The 18,480-nt window shown below is 42.8% G+C and overlaps 1 protein-coding gene across 2 annotated transcripts in view; it reads left to right on the forward strand.

The window, feature by feature from the left end:
- Positions 1–18,480, forward strand: part of PCDH15 (protocadherin related 15) — a 1,406,570-nt gene that overhangs the window by 1,022,730 nt on the left and 365,360 nt on the right. For both annotated transcript variants that reach the window (XM_050959272.1, XM_050959271.1), the window contains one exon: positions 13,697–13,903. In XM_050959272.1, the coding sequence (XP_050815229.1) occupies positions 13,697–13,903 (207 nt within the window). The remainder of the gene's footprint in view (positions 1–13,696; positions 13,904–18,480) is intronic.

Here is an 18,480-nt window from a genome sequence, read left to right on the forward strand (position 1 = left end):
GGAACCAAGGGGGGCAGAACCAAGGCTCCTCTAAGCCCCCGCCTGGACCTAAGCCTTCATTTTGAAGGTGCACCCGAGGGCGCAGTAACAGTTTCCCCAATGGATCCTTCCCCCCCGTTTTCCAACCGCCTTTCGTTTTTCCTCCCGGCGTGGTCCCTAATAACATCAGACCGCTGGGTCTTACGCACGGTGCAGTCGGGTTACCGCCTGCAGTTTGTTTCATTTCCTCCTCCCCGCCCCCCTTCCTCGTCCCTCTTCAGGGACCCCTCTCACGAGCAATTCCTTCGGCAGGAGGTGCAGACGCTCCTCGGCAAAGGAGCTATAGAGGCGGTGCCGGAGAACGAGAAAGGCAAGGGGTTTTATTCCCGCTACTTTCTGATCCCCAAGGCCAAGGGGGGCCTCAGGCCTATCCTCGACCTGCGAGAGCTCAACAAGTACCTGGTGAAGTTGAAGTTCCGCATGGTTTCCTTGGGGACCATTATCCCATCCTTGGATCCGGGAGACTGGTACGCCGCCCTCGGACATGCAGGACGCGTATTTTCACATTGCTATCTGGCCACGTCACAGACGTTTCCTTCGCTTCGTTGTGGGGTCTCTTCATTACCAATTTGCAGTCCTCCCATTGGCTTGTCCACGGCCCCGAGGGTGTTTACGAAGTGCATGGCAGTTGTTGTGGCGCAGCTCCGGCGCAGTCATATCCACGTGTTTCCGTATCTGGACGATTGGTTGATTCGGGGCACGTCGGAACAACAAGTCTGCAGCCATGTCCGCGTGATCACCGACATGTTCGCCACTCTGGGCATCTTGGTGAACACAGACAAGTCCACCCTGGTTCCCACTCAAAGGGTGGAATTCATCGGGGCCGTCCTGGACGCCACTGTGGGCAGGGCCTTGCTGCCATTGCAGCGGTTCCAGGCCTTGTCGGCGATCGTGCAACGGCTGCGGTCAGCCCCCTTAACGTCAGTGAGGACATGTCTAACCCTGTTAGGCCACATGGCGGCTTGTACTTTTGTGACCAATTACGCTCGGCTCCGCATGAGGCCCCTCCAGTTGTGGCTCATCAGTCATTACAGGCCGACAAGACAGCCGCTAGATATGTTAATCACAATCCCCCAGAGGGTCCTAGATTCTCTCGGCTGGTGGCTAGACCAGTCAGTGTTGTGTGCGGGTCTCCCCTTCCACCCATCTCAGCCCTCGGTGTCCCTAACAACGGATGCCTCAGATCTCGGCTGGGGGGCCCACGTAGGGACCCTGAGGACGCAGGGCCTGTGGTCCCAGGAGGAGGTGGGGCTACACATCAACATGCGGGAGTTGAGAGCGGTCCGTCTTGCTTGTCAAACGTTCTGTCATCAGCTTCAGGGTCGCTGTGTCGCGGTGTTCACCGACAACACGACGACCATGTATTATATCAACAAGCAGGGCGGCACCAGATCCTCCTCCCTGTGCCACGAGGCGATACGACTCTGGGACTTTTGTGTAGCCCACTCCATTCACCTCATGGCTTCCTTCCTCCCCGGAGTACGGAACACGCTGGCGGATCGATTGAGCAGATCCTTCCTGTCACACGAGTGGTCCCTTCGCCCAGACGTCGCCCTCTCCATCTTCCGGAGGTGGGGTTATCCCCGGGTAGACCTCTTCGCGTCCAAGGGGAACAGGAAGTGCCAAGCGTTCTGCTCCTTTCAGGGCAGGGAGCCCGGGTCGATAGCGGATGCCTTCCTCATCCAGTGGTCGACCCACCTGTACTATGCGTTTCCCCCATTCCCTTTGGTCCACAGGGTCCTTCTGAAGGTACGCAGGGACAGGGCTCACGTGATCATGGTAGCCCCGGCATGGCCCAGACAACACTGGTACCCCATGCTGCTGGACCTGACTATAGCCGACCCAGTTCCCCTGCCCCTTCATCCGGACCTGATTACCCAGGAGCACGGGACCCTCTGTCAACCGGACCTGCAGTCGCTGCATCTAGCAGCGTGGCTCCTGCGTGGCTGACTGGCTCTGAGCTGCGCTGTTCCTCGCCGGTGAGGGAGGTGCTCTTGGGCAGCAGGAAGCCGTCCACAAGAGCGACATATTTGGCCAAATGGAAGCGCTTCTCCTGTTGGTGCGTGGAGAGAAATCTCCGCCCTATGGAAGTTTCGGTAGCCGATATCTTGGACTACATTTGGTCCCTTAAAGGGCAAGGTCTGGCCATATCGTCGTTGCGAGTCCACCTAGCAGCTATCTCCACCTTTCATCCGGGTGCGGATGGTCGCTCTGTTTTTTCTCACCCGACGGTGTCTAGATTCCTTAAGGGGTTGGAACGTTTATACCCTAACGTCCGTCCCCCTGCTCCAACCTGGGATCTTAACCTGGTGTTGTCCCGGCTCATGGGGCCCCCCTTTGAGCCGTTAGCCACTTGCTCCCGCTTTACCTCTCTTGGAAGACGGCCTTTCTAGTAGCTATCACCTCGGCTAGACGGGTGTCGGACTCCGGGCTCTTGTGGTAGACCCCCCATATACGGTCTTCCACAAGGGACAAGGTGCAGCTGAGACCACACCCTGCTTTTCTCCCCAAGGTGGTCTCAGCCTTCCACGTCAACCAAGAGATATTCCTTCCGGTTTTTTTCCCGAAACCTCACTCCTCAGGCAGGGAGCAGCAGCTCCACTCGCTTGATGTCCGTAGGGCTCTCGCGTTCTACGTGGAGAGGACCAAGCCCTTCCGCAAATCCCCCCAGCTTTTCGTGGCAGTAGCGGACCGCATGAAAGGACTTCCTATCTCCTCCCAGAGGTTATCCTCTTGGGTAACGTCCTGCATCAGGACCTGCTATGACTTGGCCCATGTCCCTACGGGCCGTGTGACTGCGCATTCTACCAGGGCGCAGGCGTCGTCGCTGGCTTTCCTCGCCCGTGTGCCCATCCAGGAAATCTGTCGGGCAGCGACCTGGTCATCGGTCCACAACTTTGCTTCCCACTACGCCCTGGTCCAGCAGTCTAGAGAGGACGCGGCCTTCGGATCTGCAGTGCTCCATGCCGCGACTTCTCGCTCCGACCCCACCGCCTAGGTATGGCTTGGGATTCACCTAACTGGAATGGATGTGAGCAATCACTCGAAGAAGAAAAGACGGTTACTCACCTTTGTAACTGTGTTCTTCGAGATGTGTTGCTCACATCCATTCCACACCCGCCCTCCTTCCCCACTGTCGGAGTAGCCGGCAAGAAGGAACCGAGGAGCGGGTGGGCCGGCAGGGATATATATTGGGCGCCATGGCGGCGCCACTCCAGGGGGCGACCTGCCGGCCCACTGGAGTTGCTAGGGTAAAAAGTTTCCGACGAACGTGCACGCGCGGCGCGCACACCTAACTGGAATGGATGTGAGCAACACATCTCAAAGAACAACAGTTACAAAGGTGAGTAACCGTCTTATTCAGTAATCAAAACAACTTTGTGTGCAACAATGTTCTAGTATTAAGCATTTGTTGACCTCAGTATTATAATATTCCCCAATGTCAAAATAGCCAAGTCTGACACAATTTCTAATTTAAAAAAATGTGCTGTTTTAAACAATGTTAATCTGGGCTCTGGCATACTTGTCATCATAAAAGTATATTTTGTTTAATCAGTATTGATAAGAATTTTATCAATTTTAGCTTCTTATTCTACAGAAAACTTAATTTAGATTTCACTACTGTTAAGGCTCAACCCTCACTTTGTTACTTTGAGTGCAGGAAATGAGGGTCCACAAGGAATTTAAAAATTAATACTTGTCACTCCAGGCTTGTATTACTCTCCCAAGGTTACAGCTTTTCTCTGACCTTGTCTTGGCAAATGCTGCCACCACCCAAATGCAAAAAAATGTCTTTGAACCCAGAAAGGAGCATTTGGGAATTCCTCCCTGTATGGTACCCGCAAGCCCTTTCACTCCCGGTCTGGGGAAGAGCTGAGAAAGAAAACAAAGGAAATTAACTGTGGCTACCAGCTAATCAAACAACATGCACAAACTACTTAGGACACCAAAAATCCAATCCTGTTCTTAAAAAAGGTAAATTTAATTAAAAACAAAAAGGAAAAAAATACATCTGGAACTTAGGCTTTTTGCTAGATCTTAAAAGAAATAATTACAAAAATTAAGCACCCAAAATAGCTTTCTTTGGGATTCAGCTTTAAAGTTACAAGCAAACAAAAGCATCAGGGGTTAGCAGAGAGGACATCCACAAGCCAAAATAAGAAATAAACCTGATAGCAACTAACTAAACATTCCCTATCCAAATTATTTCTTCTAGGTGTGGAAGATACTTTTTAATACCTGGTTCAAACCTTACACAGCATTTCTGCTTATAGCATTGCTGTTCTGTGTCTCTGCAGCCCAGAGAACAACAGACAAAGGCTCTTTTGGTTAGGTGCCCACTTATTTTTTTTTTTTTTTACTTGAGGGGCCTTTTTAACCCTTTACAGGTAAAACAAGTACAGAACAGCTACCAAGAGGGATTTTACAGCTAACTGGCTGGCTGGGTGTCCATCAAAGTGGGTTACCCCCCACTTCATTTATTACAACTACATCCTTTCATTTTTATGTGAACAACTAGAGTCTAGCTAGCTAATAGTTTTACATATGTAGTATTTTTACTTAAATGCACCTATGTGACCTTTAATTGTGGAATATAGCAAGTAAGGAGCCTTCGACTTACAGATGAAAAAAGGGAGAAGTGGCTGAAAGAGACTCACAAGGTGGGGAAAGGGATAAGGAGAGAAAGCAGTAAATTGACTCATTTGTGTATGAAACTGAGTAGCAAAATCAGAATGAGGATGATTCATATTCATGCTATCAGCTAAATACCTGAGGCAATGAGGACCTGATCAAAGTTATTTGGAGTCAGTGGAAAAGGACTCAGTAGGATCTGGATAACAGCATAATGGATACTAGCTAGAAACTCGCAAGAAGTTTTTCCACATTGCTCTTTTATTCACACACAACTTGTGACTGTGCAGAACTGCTGGTGAGCAGGAGGTGGGAGAGAGAAAGGAGGACAGAAGGATGTGCTGAGCGAAGCCTATGTGGAGAAAAATCAACTGTTTGTGCTGGAGTAGGGGAAGTTGCAGTCTGTGGAGTCTGTGGATGGTGGAGTGCCAACGAAGGGTTGAGATCAGAAACCGCCCTGCACACAGTGAATGAGGAGGCAGAAGGTTACTGAAGAGGATTGGGTCTCAGCCTGAGTTATAGGGGTGTGGGAGAAGAGTAGTGATTTGCAGCTAAGTGGCAGGAGAAGAGACCATAAGCTGGTGGGTGCTGTGGCAGTGCAGTTGTGAGAGTGTGGTCTGCAGATGAGCAAGGCATAATGTCAAGAAGGAAGAGGTTTACTGGCAGAGTGAGAAGGGAAGGAGGGATCAGCAGCTGGAGTGAGAACTAATTTACTCCCAAGTTACAGCCAATATAAAGTGAGGTTGTGTGTATCATTAGGCTATCCATAACAAATATTGGCAATATACCACCTGGGGTTGTGCTGGGGTTCTTTCCTTTTACTTCTAATTACAGCTGCAACATACCTTCCAAACTCAGCCAAGCAGAGAAGTGCACTTTAAGGGAGTGTAGAGCAGGAACAGTATTCAAGCAGTATATGTAAACTACATGCAACTTTCAGAGGGGTAGCCGTGTTAGTCTGGATCTGTAAAAGCAGCAAAGAATCCTGTGGCACCTTATAGACTAACAGACGTTTTGGAGCATGAGTTTTCGTGGGTGAATACCCACTTCGTCAGATGCATGTAGTGGAAATTTCCAGGGGCAGGTATATATATGAGGTTGATGGATTTCCACTCCATACGGCTAAATGCAGTGCTTTGCTTTTACAGATCCAGACTAACATGGCTACCCCTCTGATACTTGACACCATGCAAGGCACTGCATTTAGCCGTATGGAGTGGAAATCCATCAACCTCCTATATATACCTGCCCCTGGAAATTTCCACTACATGCATCTGACGAAGTGGGTATTCACCCACGAAAGCTCATGCTCCAAAATGTCTGTTAGTCTATAAGGTGCCACAGGATTCTTTGCTGCTTTTACATGCAACTTGGCCTCAGTGGGTTTTGCTATAGATTTTTCTGAAACAAACAAGTTCAGTACCTGATCCAAAGATGCACTGCAAAGGCTGTATTCTGTGCCTTCACAGTGAACTAGAAATCACGAAATTAAATAATACATTTTTGCTGAATGCTCCTGTCATGGTATTCTATCCCCAATCTGAACCTTAGAGTCCAAAAAATTGGGGTACCAGCATGAATTTCTCTAAGCTTAATTACCTGCTTAGATCTGATACGCTGCCACCACCCAAAAATTAGTGTTTTGGGGCACTCTGGTCCCCCAAAAACCTTCCCTGGGGACCTTAAGACCCAAATTCCTTGAGTCTTACAATAAAGGGGAATAAACCATTCCCCCCCCTTCTCCTTTCTTCCTCCCAGATCTTTCCCGCCCTGGGTACACTAGGAGATCACCGTGATTCAAACTCCTTGAATCACAACACAGATAAATCAGGTTTTGTTCTCCCCCTTCTCTCTCCTTCTCAGGCTTTCCCTCCCTGGGCTATCCTGGAGAGATAGTCAGATTCAAGCTCCGTGAATCTAAAACAAAGGGATTCCACCCTTCTCCCCTCCCTTCTCCTTCCCTGTTAAGTACAGACTCAATTCCCTTGAGCCTCAACAAGGGGAAAAAAATCAAACAGGTCTTAAAAAGCAAAACTTTTAATAAAAAGAAAGAAAAAAAGTAAAAGTTGTCTCTGTAATTTAGATGGTAAAAGTTACAGGGTCTTTCAGCTTATGGACACTAGAGAGAAGCCCCCCCCCCCAGCAAAATACAATTTAAAATACTTCCAGCAAACTACACATTTGCAAATACAGAAAACAATCAAAAGACTATAACCGCCTTTCTACTTAATACTCACTATTCTGAATATATAAGAGACTGTAGCAGGGAGATTGGCAAGAACCTTGGTTGCATGTCTAGTCCCTTTCAGGACCCAGAGAGAACAAAGCAAAACTCAAAAAACACAAACAAAGGCTTCCCTCCACCGAGATTTGAAAGTATCTTGTTTCCTGACTGATCCTCTGGTCAGGTGTTTTTGGTTCCCTGTTTGTTAACCCTTTACAGGTAAAAGAGACATTAACCCTTAACTATCTGTTTATGACAGCTCCTCTGAGAGGGAGAGGTATTTTATTACCTTGCAGAAAGATAGAGAGAGGACATGATTTTCTGAACCTGGAGAGTCTGGGAACCACAGAGTAGCTAGCGCCAACTCTGGATACTTGGGGTCTGCCTTCCATTTTAGTCCGTAGTCCCTCATCCCCCACAGCATTCCTTGGGAGATGTCTCACTGCTTGTCCCACATTGTCTCCATTCCTCTTTTCTCCTGCAGTAGGGAGCTTTCTGCCTCCTTTTTGCGCCCCGCCCCCCAAATGCTTCACAGTCAGTGGAAAAACACTGAATAGAACCCATACCCAGCCCACATTAAAGTGCTGCCTCCTTTTGTCTCCCCTGTCAGGGACCCTGCCAGTAGGGTCCATACGGGCAGGGCTGCTGACATGGGGGCTGGGGGATACGGGGAGGGGTAGCAACTTTAAAGCACTGCCGTGGCGGAGCCTTAAGGATGGTCCTTTGCTGCGGCAGCACTTTAAGGATTCTCAAAGCACTGCCGTGGCAAAGGACCCTGCAGCGCTTTAACATCCTTGCCCCTTTTGCCCCCTCTCCCCAGCAGCTGACAGGCGGGGGAACAAAGGGAGCAGTTGACCTGGGGCCCGGGGTTCCAGACACCGCTGCCCCTATCACAGAAGTGGTGTCCAGAGCTCTGGGCCCTTTAAATCAACATGGGAGTCCCAGGCGGTGCGATCCAAGGGCTGGCTCAGGGATTCTGAACCCCAGCCCCGCCTCTTCCGGGGGCCAGAGCTACCCCCCCCCACCCATACCAGTAAGTGTCCTCAGTTACTTTCACCCCTGCCTCCCTGAGAGGCAGTAGCTAGGTTGACAGAAAAATTCGTCTGTTGATCTAATGCTGTCTAGACCAGAGGTTAAGTCGGCTTAACTGAGGGCTTGTCTTCACTACCGGGGTAAATCGACCTGATTTACGCTACTCATACACATACACATAGCTGGAGTCGACGTAGCTTAGGTCGACTTATCCTGGTATCTTCACTGCACTGTGTCGATGAGAGATACTCTCCAATTCACTTACCTTACTCTTCTCGGGGAGCTGGAGTACAGAAGTCAACCGCAGAGCACTCTGCCATCGATTTAGAGGGTGTTCACTAGACCTGCTAAATCATCACCCACTACATCAATTGCAGCAGCATCAATCTCCCCCGTAGTGAAGACAAACCCCAAGTCTCTCAAGAGTGTGGATTTTTCAAACCTCTGAGAGTCATAGCTATGCTGATGTAACTTTTCAGTGTAGACCAGCAGTTATCTCTTTCTCGCACAACATGTAATGCATCAGGCTCAGTGGGGTCTGATTGAATCCTTCTTCTAATGCTTTCATCAGATATTCATATTTTAATACTGATTATGTACAGAACATTTTTTCAAGTTTAGTAATATAGTCAGTTGTACCTTTTCAGATTCTAGTTTAAATTTATGGCCCACCTGTGCCACAACAACGGCTTTTCTGTATATAAAAGCCAGAGGTGGCATTAGGGGGTAGCAAGCAGGACAATTGGCAGGGGCCCCATGCCACAGAGGGCACTGCGGAGCTAAATAGATCAGGCTTCTGCTTAATTTCCGAGCAGTGGGGCTCAGGGCCTCACCTCAGCCTTCATTCCCATGTGGTAGGGCTTTGGCTTTCTGTCCTGGACCCCAGCAAGTCTAACATTTGTCCTGCTTGGCAGACACCTTGAAACTTGCTTGCAGCCCTCCAGGGGGCCCCAGACCCCTGAATGAGAACCACTGATGTAAGGTATGGATTGATTGCTATAAATATACAAATACTGCAAACTGCATTTAGTATATACAATCATTGCACCATTCTACAGCAGTTTACATGATAAATAGGATTAAACATATTTGATTTGAGCATTATTTAACAATTCTTATTTTATTTTGTCTCAGGATTATTCTGATACTTACTTACACTATAATCAATCCTTTGCAGATAATTTAAAGGATCTGGCTGCTCTGTTATGAGTGATTAGTAAAACAGCATACAAAAAGTCAAAATGTCTTTATAACTAAATAGCTGTATTGGAGAAGAAGGCTTCATTAGGTTTTTGGCTTGAGTTTTTTTCCCCCATAGATGATTTTCCATGTCCTTATGGCCCTGATGAAGGCCTGAGTTACACCTTAATTTTTCTTCACTTTAAACCCTCTAGTCACCATAATTATAGACTACTTTGCTTTCACTGAGAAACAGTGGACTCCATTTGAGATCCATTAGAATCAATCCATAATTGCCTGGAAGGATCACTGACTGTTAGTAACACGAGGTACAACGTCCTAAGGCAAAATCCAATTATTCTGCAGTCATCCAAGCCTAGGATCATATTTTTTAATCAATGACAAGTTTGATGAGAGCCCAGGATAGTAATTATTTTATGTTGTATTTAAATGAAACAAATAATATAAGATAAACTGTGACCCATAGTATCCCAAATAGCAGTGCTTTTTGTATTTGGAAAATAATACAAAGTTGTCCATTCTAAATGTTTCAGAATGTAGCCAGTAAAGAAACTAGATAATAAAATATTTATACTTTCAAATATAATAATCTCATCTACAATCAATAGAAAGAAAATTCGTTCTGGTATTAATGTAATAGGAATTATTCATAGGATTCACTTGCTTGTGAGAACAGGTCCTGCAAACAGAATGCTGAACTTTATCCTTGAAAAGCATAGTTTTACAAGAGTCTATTTATAACCCCATGGTTCTCAGCTAGAGAGCGGGCTACAACCTGAAAGTGGATTGCATCTCCACTGTGATTGGGTTGTGATGCACATGGTTTTTGGCAGGCTAGGCTTCCCTGTTTGCCCCCTTATGGTGTAATCAAATAAAGCATGAGCAAATGCTTTAAAAGCACAGTAAATGCAGGTACCCAAAGAGAAAAGCAAGCAAGCGGAAACACTTTGAATCCAGAAACAAAGGAGTCAGAGTTTTGTTGTTGGTTTTTTTTTAAAGGAGGCATGAAGATAATTAACTTGTTTTCAGCTTTCCTTTTACTAGGAGAACCAAGTGTCTGAAACAAATGTATGTTGTATGTAACTGCATCTTTTAAAATGAAAGAATGAAACATGAGAAGCTACTTGGATACCTTCCAAGAAATTGAGTATGGCATTGTAGACTAACAGTGTAAACTAATGCTGGTCAGACTGTTCCAGATAAATAATTGATTCTGTGAATTTATCCTTTTACTCATATTCAAATAAAATCTACAAACTAACCATAATTGTCCTGATGTTTTTTATTTGTAATTCTTGATCAAATCATTTTATTCAAACAAATTACAGCCTTTGTATCTATCTGCAGAGCATTTTGATTTTTTATTATTCTTTGTGTGATTGGATATCTAAGTCACATAGTATTTCTGTTTCTTGTTTAGATAACTGAATTTTTTTAAACATGAGAATAACTTAGTAAGAGTGAATAAAAATTATTTTCATAAATGAATACCTTTGTTCACAAGCAAATATATTTCACAAAATCTGTGTGAACAGAAACAATCCATATGTTCATGGTAAAAAAAAAGGCCCAAACACAGCTAAAACTGAGTCATGAGTCAGAATTGTTTTAAATCATAAATCTGGAAACTTCTCATAATCTTATGATATTACATCTTTATCTCTGATTCAATTTCCTGAGGCAAATGTTGGAGATAAAGGCCAGATGCACCCAGGCAACAAGTGTACAAAACCTGTTTTTTGGTCATCTAGCATACATTTAGAGCTGAGTGAATTATTCATAATGACTAACTTATTCTTTTTTTTTTCTACTTATGGAATAACCAGTAGCATATCGTGATTTCTTTGGATGTATTTTTATTAAAATTATTCAAGGCTTTTTCCAAGCATTTTAAAGTCTTTGAATTGGTCACAAACAGTGCTCTATGTGGAGTCAGTATTTAGTTTCCTTGAGTGCTCAAGCATATCACTTAAAAATTCTATTTCTCCAAACATTACTGCCTCTTTAACTTAAGCACTCAGATATACACAGAGTGCCTACAAAAAGAGGTGCTAAGTGGGCTGAAATGAATTGATTAAAAAAACTATTTGAAGAAATTACTACTTAAAAGATGTGTGTTGCTAATTATTGAAATAATATCACATTCATAAAGTTTCAAAATATTTGGTTTGAGCATGCAAGTATATATTGTGTCTGAATGTATATGTAAATACTTGTAATTTGTTGGTAAATACTTGTAATTTGTAGTTCTAATTCTGTATGTAAATTGAATGTCCAATTTATAATGATAGAATATAGTAATAATACTTTGAGAGTGGTATTTGTTTAAATAATATAACAGAGAAAATAATTCCACTAAGTATATTACAAATAATACATATTAATATGTCAGTGAACTTCTGTAGCTAGTGTTTTACTTATATGTTCACTTTTAATTCCATTTGATTATTTAGATTAAAAAGTAACTATCATCAAACAAGGCTCCTCAGACTCCTCTGTTGACTTTTCATGAGTAAAATCTTAGAGAAGGAAAACAGCAAGTACTCATGCTGTTCCTGGAATATAACCAGAAGCCAAAAGGCTAAATTAAGCTCCCTTTGTTTCTCTTTTCCTTAGTCCCCTCCTGGTTGCATTCAGTTTGAATTTTTATTGGAAGATTTCTCTTTAAATACAGGACTTCTCTTCAGATTCTCAACACTCTGTCTGCTTAAGCAGCATATGTTAATGTAAGGGAGTTTTGCAGTGCTCGTAAGGAAGTAATTACTGGTATATTTATGATTTAAACTCATACTTCTGTGAGACTTCTCACGGATATCAGGGGAGAAATTGGGAGGAGGGAAAAATACTCCTCTTCCTCAAGGGAGACATAAGTGTTGGTATCTCATCTCATTTCTGAGCTTACTCTGAGTCCTAACACAAAATGTCACATATTTTGCATGCATACAGTACACAGTTATCTATATTTGGTAAAATCCTGAAAGGCAAGAAAGTGGAGATTAAAAAACTTCTCTCACATGCTAAATCAAATTCAGTGAGGTTATATGGTGTGTAAGACAGGGCAAAATGTATTTCATTCTTTTCTAACATAAGAACTGTAAAAGGTATCCTATACCATATAGGGAAATTTTAGTCAAGTTCCCTTCCCCCTTTCAGCTAAATCTCTTGAAAGGTAGAGAGGGTTTATATTATAATTCCTCATTAATTACAAGCATCAAGTCCATTCCTAGTAATGCATAAATATATAATGTAGGGATCAGTAGAAAATAGTTTTTTTCTCCCTTCATATTTTAAATATGTTTTTTTTCATTTTACTATTCCAAAGGATTCTAAATTATACAACAATCTGTGTCTATCAGAACTAGTACTGTGTAAAACTGCTTTGCAGTGAGTTTTAACCTCTGGGCCACATATGTAAGATATTGTATCTGAAAAGCAATAATGTGTGCAAATTTGGCACAGTCAAGAGAAAATACAAGGCATATCTAGTTACAGCTTAGTGCGTTCCTGACTTTCTTTTAAAAGGGGGGTTTCTGTCAAGTATTCGGAGTCTTTTGCCATAGTCATCTAAACAATAGGAGCTTTGCTTCCTAATGTCTTCGCTGTCCCAAATGAGGATTTTACCTGACTAGGAATTATGGGTTCTGGCTAGTGGTGCTCCAGCTGGGGAACAGGATTAGGGTCTTGCCCCACTCCACATGGCTCCTGGAAGCAGTGGCATATCTCCCCCTCCCCCGGCTCCTACATGTAGGGACAGCCAGGGGACTTCACACGCTGCCCCCACCCAAGTGTCGCCTCCACAGCTCCCATTGCCCTCTGATCATGCCTCTGCGTAGGAGCTGGAGGGAGGACATGCCACTGTTTCTGGGAGCTGCTTGAGGTAAGCACTGCCCGGAGCCTGCCCCCTGATACCCTCCCTTGCCCCAATCATGTGCTCCAGCCTTGATCCCCCTCCGCCCTCTGAACCCCTTGGCACCAGCCTGGAGCAGCCTCTTTCATCCCCAGCCCCACCCCAGAGCCCACACTCCCCGCCAAAGCCCTCCTGCCTTGCAACCCCCAATTTCATGAGCATTCATGGCCCACCATACAATTTCCATACCCAGATGTGGCCCTCGGGCCACAAAGTTTGCCTGCACCTAGACTCTAGGTGGTAATTGTATCGTCCAGTGAATACATTTATGCACAGATTTGTGGCTTCTCTCATCTTCACTGCAAGAGATTTTTCATAACAACTGATATATTAAACAATGATTTTTACTAATACTGCATTTCTTGAGTTTCTCTCTAGTTATTAAAATCAGTGGGCAACATGATTAAATGTATAGTATCTGCTTTGTTCGTTAATTCTTTGGTTAGTATATATATATGTCTTTTCTCGGATGTGATGTTTCAAAATAAGCAGCGAAATACTAAATATTAGCTATCTGTGTGAAAATATTGTTACCCTTGAAAGTAAAGCAGTAGTAATTATTGACTATTCATAGCTGTACTTGAGTCAATTATATACTCTATAAAGAGATTAATACATTATATAAAAAGAGTCCATAGTCAATCGGATATGTGTCTTTTTAGGCAGAACAAGACAATGGTCATCCACTTCCTGCCTTTGCCAATTTACATATCGAAGTCCTGAATGAGAACAATCAGAAGCCTTACTTCACAGAATCTTTGTATGAGGGATTTATTCTGGAGTCCTCCCCAGTGGGCACAACCATCTCTGACAACCAGAATTTGACTTCTCCACTACAAATCATAGCTTTGGACAATGATGTAGAAGAGGTGTGTTTCTCTTTCTTTTTACTAAACCATCCTCGTATGTGTTTAAAGTTTTTATAGAGGCTTAGAAATGTCCATTTTTAAACACTTAAAATGTGAGTGTAGCCTTTAAAATAAGATAAATTATCACTTATATACAGTACATACAGTTTGTTTTTATTTATTCACTTATTTATAATATAGCGAGTAATTTAGTGAATGAATTTGAATTATCCACAAATAAATGATTAAAAAAAAAAAGCTTAGTCACTATTTGAAATTATTTGCCGAATCATTTCTGCAGATAAGCTTGGTCAGGAGTTTTTTTCATTAGTACTTCATTGTGAGTAGTCAATATTTGAAACTTCAGCTGTGGTGGTTCATTTTGATTCTGCGTGGATAGAGGTTTATACAATGATTTACAGGTTACATGGTATCATGTATGTTTCTTAGCTGTCTGAATGTTTCCAGGTTTCCAATGAAAGTACTTTTCTGAGTTCAAAACTGACTTTGGTTACTATTCTGTAATACTTGCTTAAAATTTGCTATTGTCATGAACATTCCTGCCAGTGAATTTATTTGTGTGTATATTTGCATAAAATGAACACAGAAGTGGCACAGAAGTGGGTTTTTATTCAAACAGGAAATTATTTAATGTATTCCCCATCTCTGAACACCACAGGCCTGATTCAGCACTAGATTCACCACAGGCCTGGATTCAGCACTGAGCTGATCCATTTTTGTGTCAGTCTGACTCCACTGACAGAGTAACACAGTGATAATTCAGGTCCTATATGTCTCAGAGAGATTAATCCTTCAGGCCAAATTCAGCTCTTCTGTAAGAGGTTGCAACTTCCAGTGAAGCAAAAACTTGCTTACATTAGTCTTCTCTTCTATAAATGTAGATAAAAAGTGCTAAATTCAACCCCTGAGCCTTAAATGGGAGTTGCATCTGCTTACACCATGGTTGAATTTGGTTTGAAACATCTATATACTTGAACTATATGCCATTACAGCTAAGGTTATCTGTGTACTTGGGTCAGAAGAACTTGGCAGAAGTTAGGGTTTCACAACCTCCTTAGAATATTTTTGGATTTAAAGGTTTAAACTTTTTAATTTTTTTTATCACTGTTAATTAAAATGCTTGCTCTTCAAGGATAATCTAATTTTTAAAGCATATTGTTCTGACTAAGCAGAAGCCTAGGCTATGTAAAATGTTCTATTCAAATGCAACCTTGTCCTGTTTGTGACCATTGGAACAGTATTTTTTTAATTTTATTTTGTATTGTTTTTAAAGGGGGGGAAATGTAACAGTACAGAATTTGTTTTTCCAGAATTAAAACTGAGGTTGAACAGCAAATGTACCAAGTTTGGAATTTAGTTTAGAGCTCACAATATTTTCAGGAAGAAAGAAGGCATGAAATTGGGAATGAGCAAAGAAAAGGCAGAGGTCATAAAGAATGAAGCTGAATTGAAGAGGCCAAGGCTTTAAGATGAAGAGAAACTTGAAGATTAAGTAAGAGAAGAGGGGGAAGCCAGTGTGGAGACTGAAAATATGGGGAGACAAGGTCAGTGTGTAGGGAAATAGATATAGTTTGGCGATAGCATTTTAGACAGACCAGAGAGGAATAGGAGAGTTAGTGGCTTGAGAACCTGAAGTTCTATCTACCTGCCCAAAGTTGTCTTCACTCCTGAGCCATCTAACCTAAATTTCAGCCCTTGTCCAGTTATAAATCTTTCAAAAACTGTCTTCATATAAATGGGATTGTTGGCGGACCTGTAACTATAGCAGCACTGTCCATTGCTGTTATAATTAAGTAGGCTGTTTAAATAGCATATATTTAATTAAGCCACATAAATACTTTGGGAACCAAGTAAACTGAAGCGGGGAGGTGTTCATCCAATTTTTTTTTAATATGTATAATGGCACCCATCACTGTACTATCTGAGCACCTCCCATCATATGCAGTGTTTACGGCAAGACTAATAATTTATTGCTGAGCCATTGTTTACATTAACATTTATAACTCTATTAGCACCTTTATATTAACAGATGTTCCAGGGTCTTTTATAGCTTCTGACATGTTGAGGGAATCCCATTGTTCTTACTGTGGAAAATTACAGTAACAAGATGGTGTTTGGAGTCAAATATACAAGTCACATGACCATGCGTGGTTATGCCTAGTCACAGCAGGAAAGTCCATTAAAAGTAGAGGGGCATCTTCCATTGTAAGTTAAGTGCTCCTTGATGAGTCACTTAATTTGAATAGTATCAGAGGGGTAGCTGTGTTAGTCTGGGTCTGTAAAAAGCGACAAAGAGTCCTGTGTCACCTTATAGACTAACAGACGTATTGGAGCATAAGCTTTCGTGTGTGAATACCCACTTGGTCAGACTGCTAGAAGAGGGCCTCATCCTCCCTGATTGAAATAACCTCTTATCTCTAGACTGATTCTTGCCTGCAGATTTACACCTGCCTCTGGCAATTTACACTACATTCATCTGACGAAGTGGGTATTCACCCATGAAAGCTTATGCTCCAATACTTCTGGTAGTCTGTAAAGTGCCACAGGACTCTTTGTAACTTTTTAATTTGAATAGTCCCTCCAAGATGTGCTGGCTAACTACCTTGTGGGCATTACCTCAAGAGCAAACATTTGAAATACAGGTATAGAGCCAATACTCATAACTTCAAATACAAAAATGATACATGCATGCCAATAGCATAATCATATTCAGCAAGTCATAACCTTTCCATAGACATCTTGCATGCCACATTTTGTACAACGTTTGTAGCAATTATATAACAGTCGTTGCAACAATGATCTATATGGTCATATTTTAATCAGATAACATAACAGCCCCTCCTTCCATTTCCTGTATGTGTCCCTTTTGGTTTTTAGACACATTGGTCTCCTGTGGCTCTTATATTTTCTGTACATCAGAATAGCTTGATGTTGAGCCTCTAGTGTTACATCTTTTAGGAACTGCAAGCCCCCTTTCAACTCCTTTCCTTCCTAACTGGTTTTTCCCTGGGACCTTGCCTACTATTTCCCTGAGTTGGTTGAAATCTGCCTTTTTGAAGTCCAGTGTCCTTGTTTTGCTGTTCTCATGTTCTCCTTTCCTTAAGATTTTGAACTCTATTTGATCGTGATCACTTCCTCCCAAGTTCCCAACCACCTTTATGTTTGAAACTGATTCACCCCTATTGGGCAAAACCAGATCCAAAATGCATGACCCTGTAGTTGTTTCCTCAACTTTGAAAGTTGTCCCTACACATGCTAAGAACTTGCAGGACGTATTATGTTTTGTTATATTAACTTCCCTGATATCTGTTGGAAGACTAAAATCTCCCATTAATACTAGTTCATGTGTGTTCATTAATCTTGTTACTGTTTGGAGAATGTCTCAGCTACTTCCTCCTCTTGATTTGGTGGTCTATAATAGAGCCCCCTGCCGTAACATCACTACTATTCTTTTCTGTCTTTATTCTCACTTGCATACTCTCAGTAGGTCTGCTGCTCACTTATTCTTGAACCTTGGAGCAAGTGTATACATTTTTGACATACAGTGCAATGTTGTACATCACATTGAAACCTTCTGGAACACCTTAACTTACCTTTACAGACACACTAAAACCTGGAACACATTATCACTAGGGATCAGATGGGTCCGTTGCTTTGTTCTGCTCTACTGTGGTTCCTATACCACTGTCATCATAGTTTCCAAACACCTTCCAGAAATACATATTCGCTTTATGTAATCCCCTCAGCTAAGAAAGTCAGAGCCTAAGAGTAGGGTCTCCAAAAAACAGCCAAGAAATAGTCTCCTAGCTGATCTTCATCGCCTAAGAAGATAGTTGTTAGTTATCTTTTATTCTTTAATTGTTCTTGCATTGCTTTGTCATCTAGGCATCATTGTACTGTGTTCTTTATCCAAGGGATCATTTGCAGAAGGAGGAGTTACTCTGAGACTTTCAATAAGCTAATAAGACATTTTCCATCTGCACCATCCCCAACTGGAACTGTGGGTTCTTCCTCCTTTGCTTCCTTGAAGATGATATGTTTTCAAAGAACTGCAAAGGATTATCTCGTTGATGTGGTTCATGAGTCATTGATATCCTGTAGGCTAATCAGCCTAGAAGTGTGGGCTATTCCCATCAACATTGTTAAAAATTGCACTCTGTGCTAGTTCTTATTGAAGAAGAGTTGGAGTTTTTACAAGAAGCAGCTATGAGTGGGTTATAAAACTAGGGGGAAAAAGATGAGTAGACACACATTTTGCAAAGTTTCAATAATGTACAAAAAAAGAAAAATTCCACAAACTTGCCGTACTTGCACTCTCTGCATTAGAAATGATGGTGATATAATATGCCTCTCCCATCCCATCCACCCTTTCTGCTCTGTCACATGGCAGGATGGTTTTACTTGGTGGTTCCCTTGGAGTGCTGAATGGCAACTTCCCTGATCCCAAGCAGGTTATCTGGGTATGACAATATGGGTCACTGCCTTAATCCATCAAGAGTGTTCTAGGGGATGAGATGCAGCTCTACTGCATGCAAGGGATTTGGGTTGTCTCTTAGCCCTGGTACAGCCAATTTAGT

Source organism: Gopherus flavomarginatus, chromosome 6, assembly GCF_025201925.1.
Source record: "Gopherus flavomarginatus isolate rGopFla2 chromosome 6, rGopFla2.mat.asm, whole genome shotgun sequence".
In the NCBI taxonomy this organism is placed as follows: Eukaryota; Metazoa; Chordata; order Testudines; family Testudinidae; genus Gopherus; species Gopherus flavomarginatus.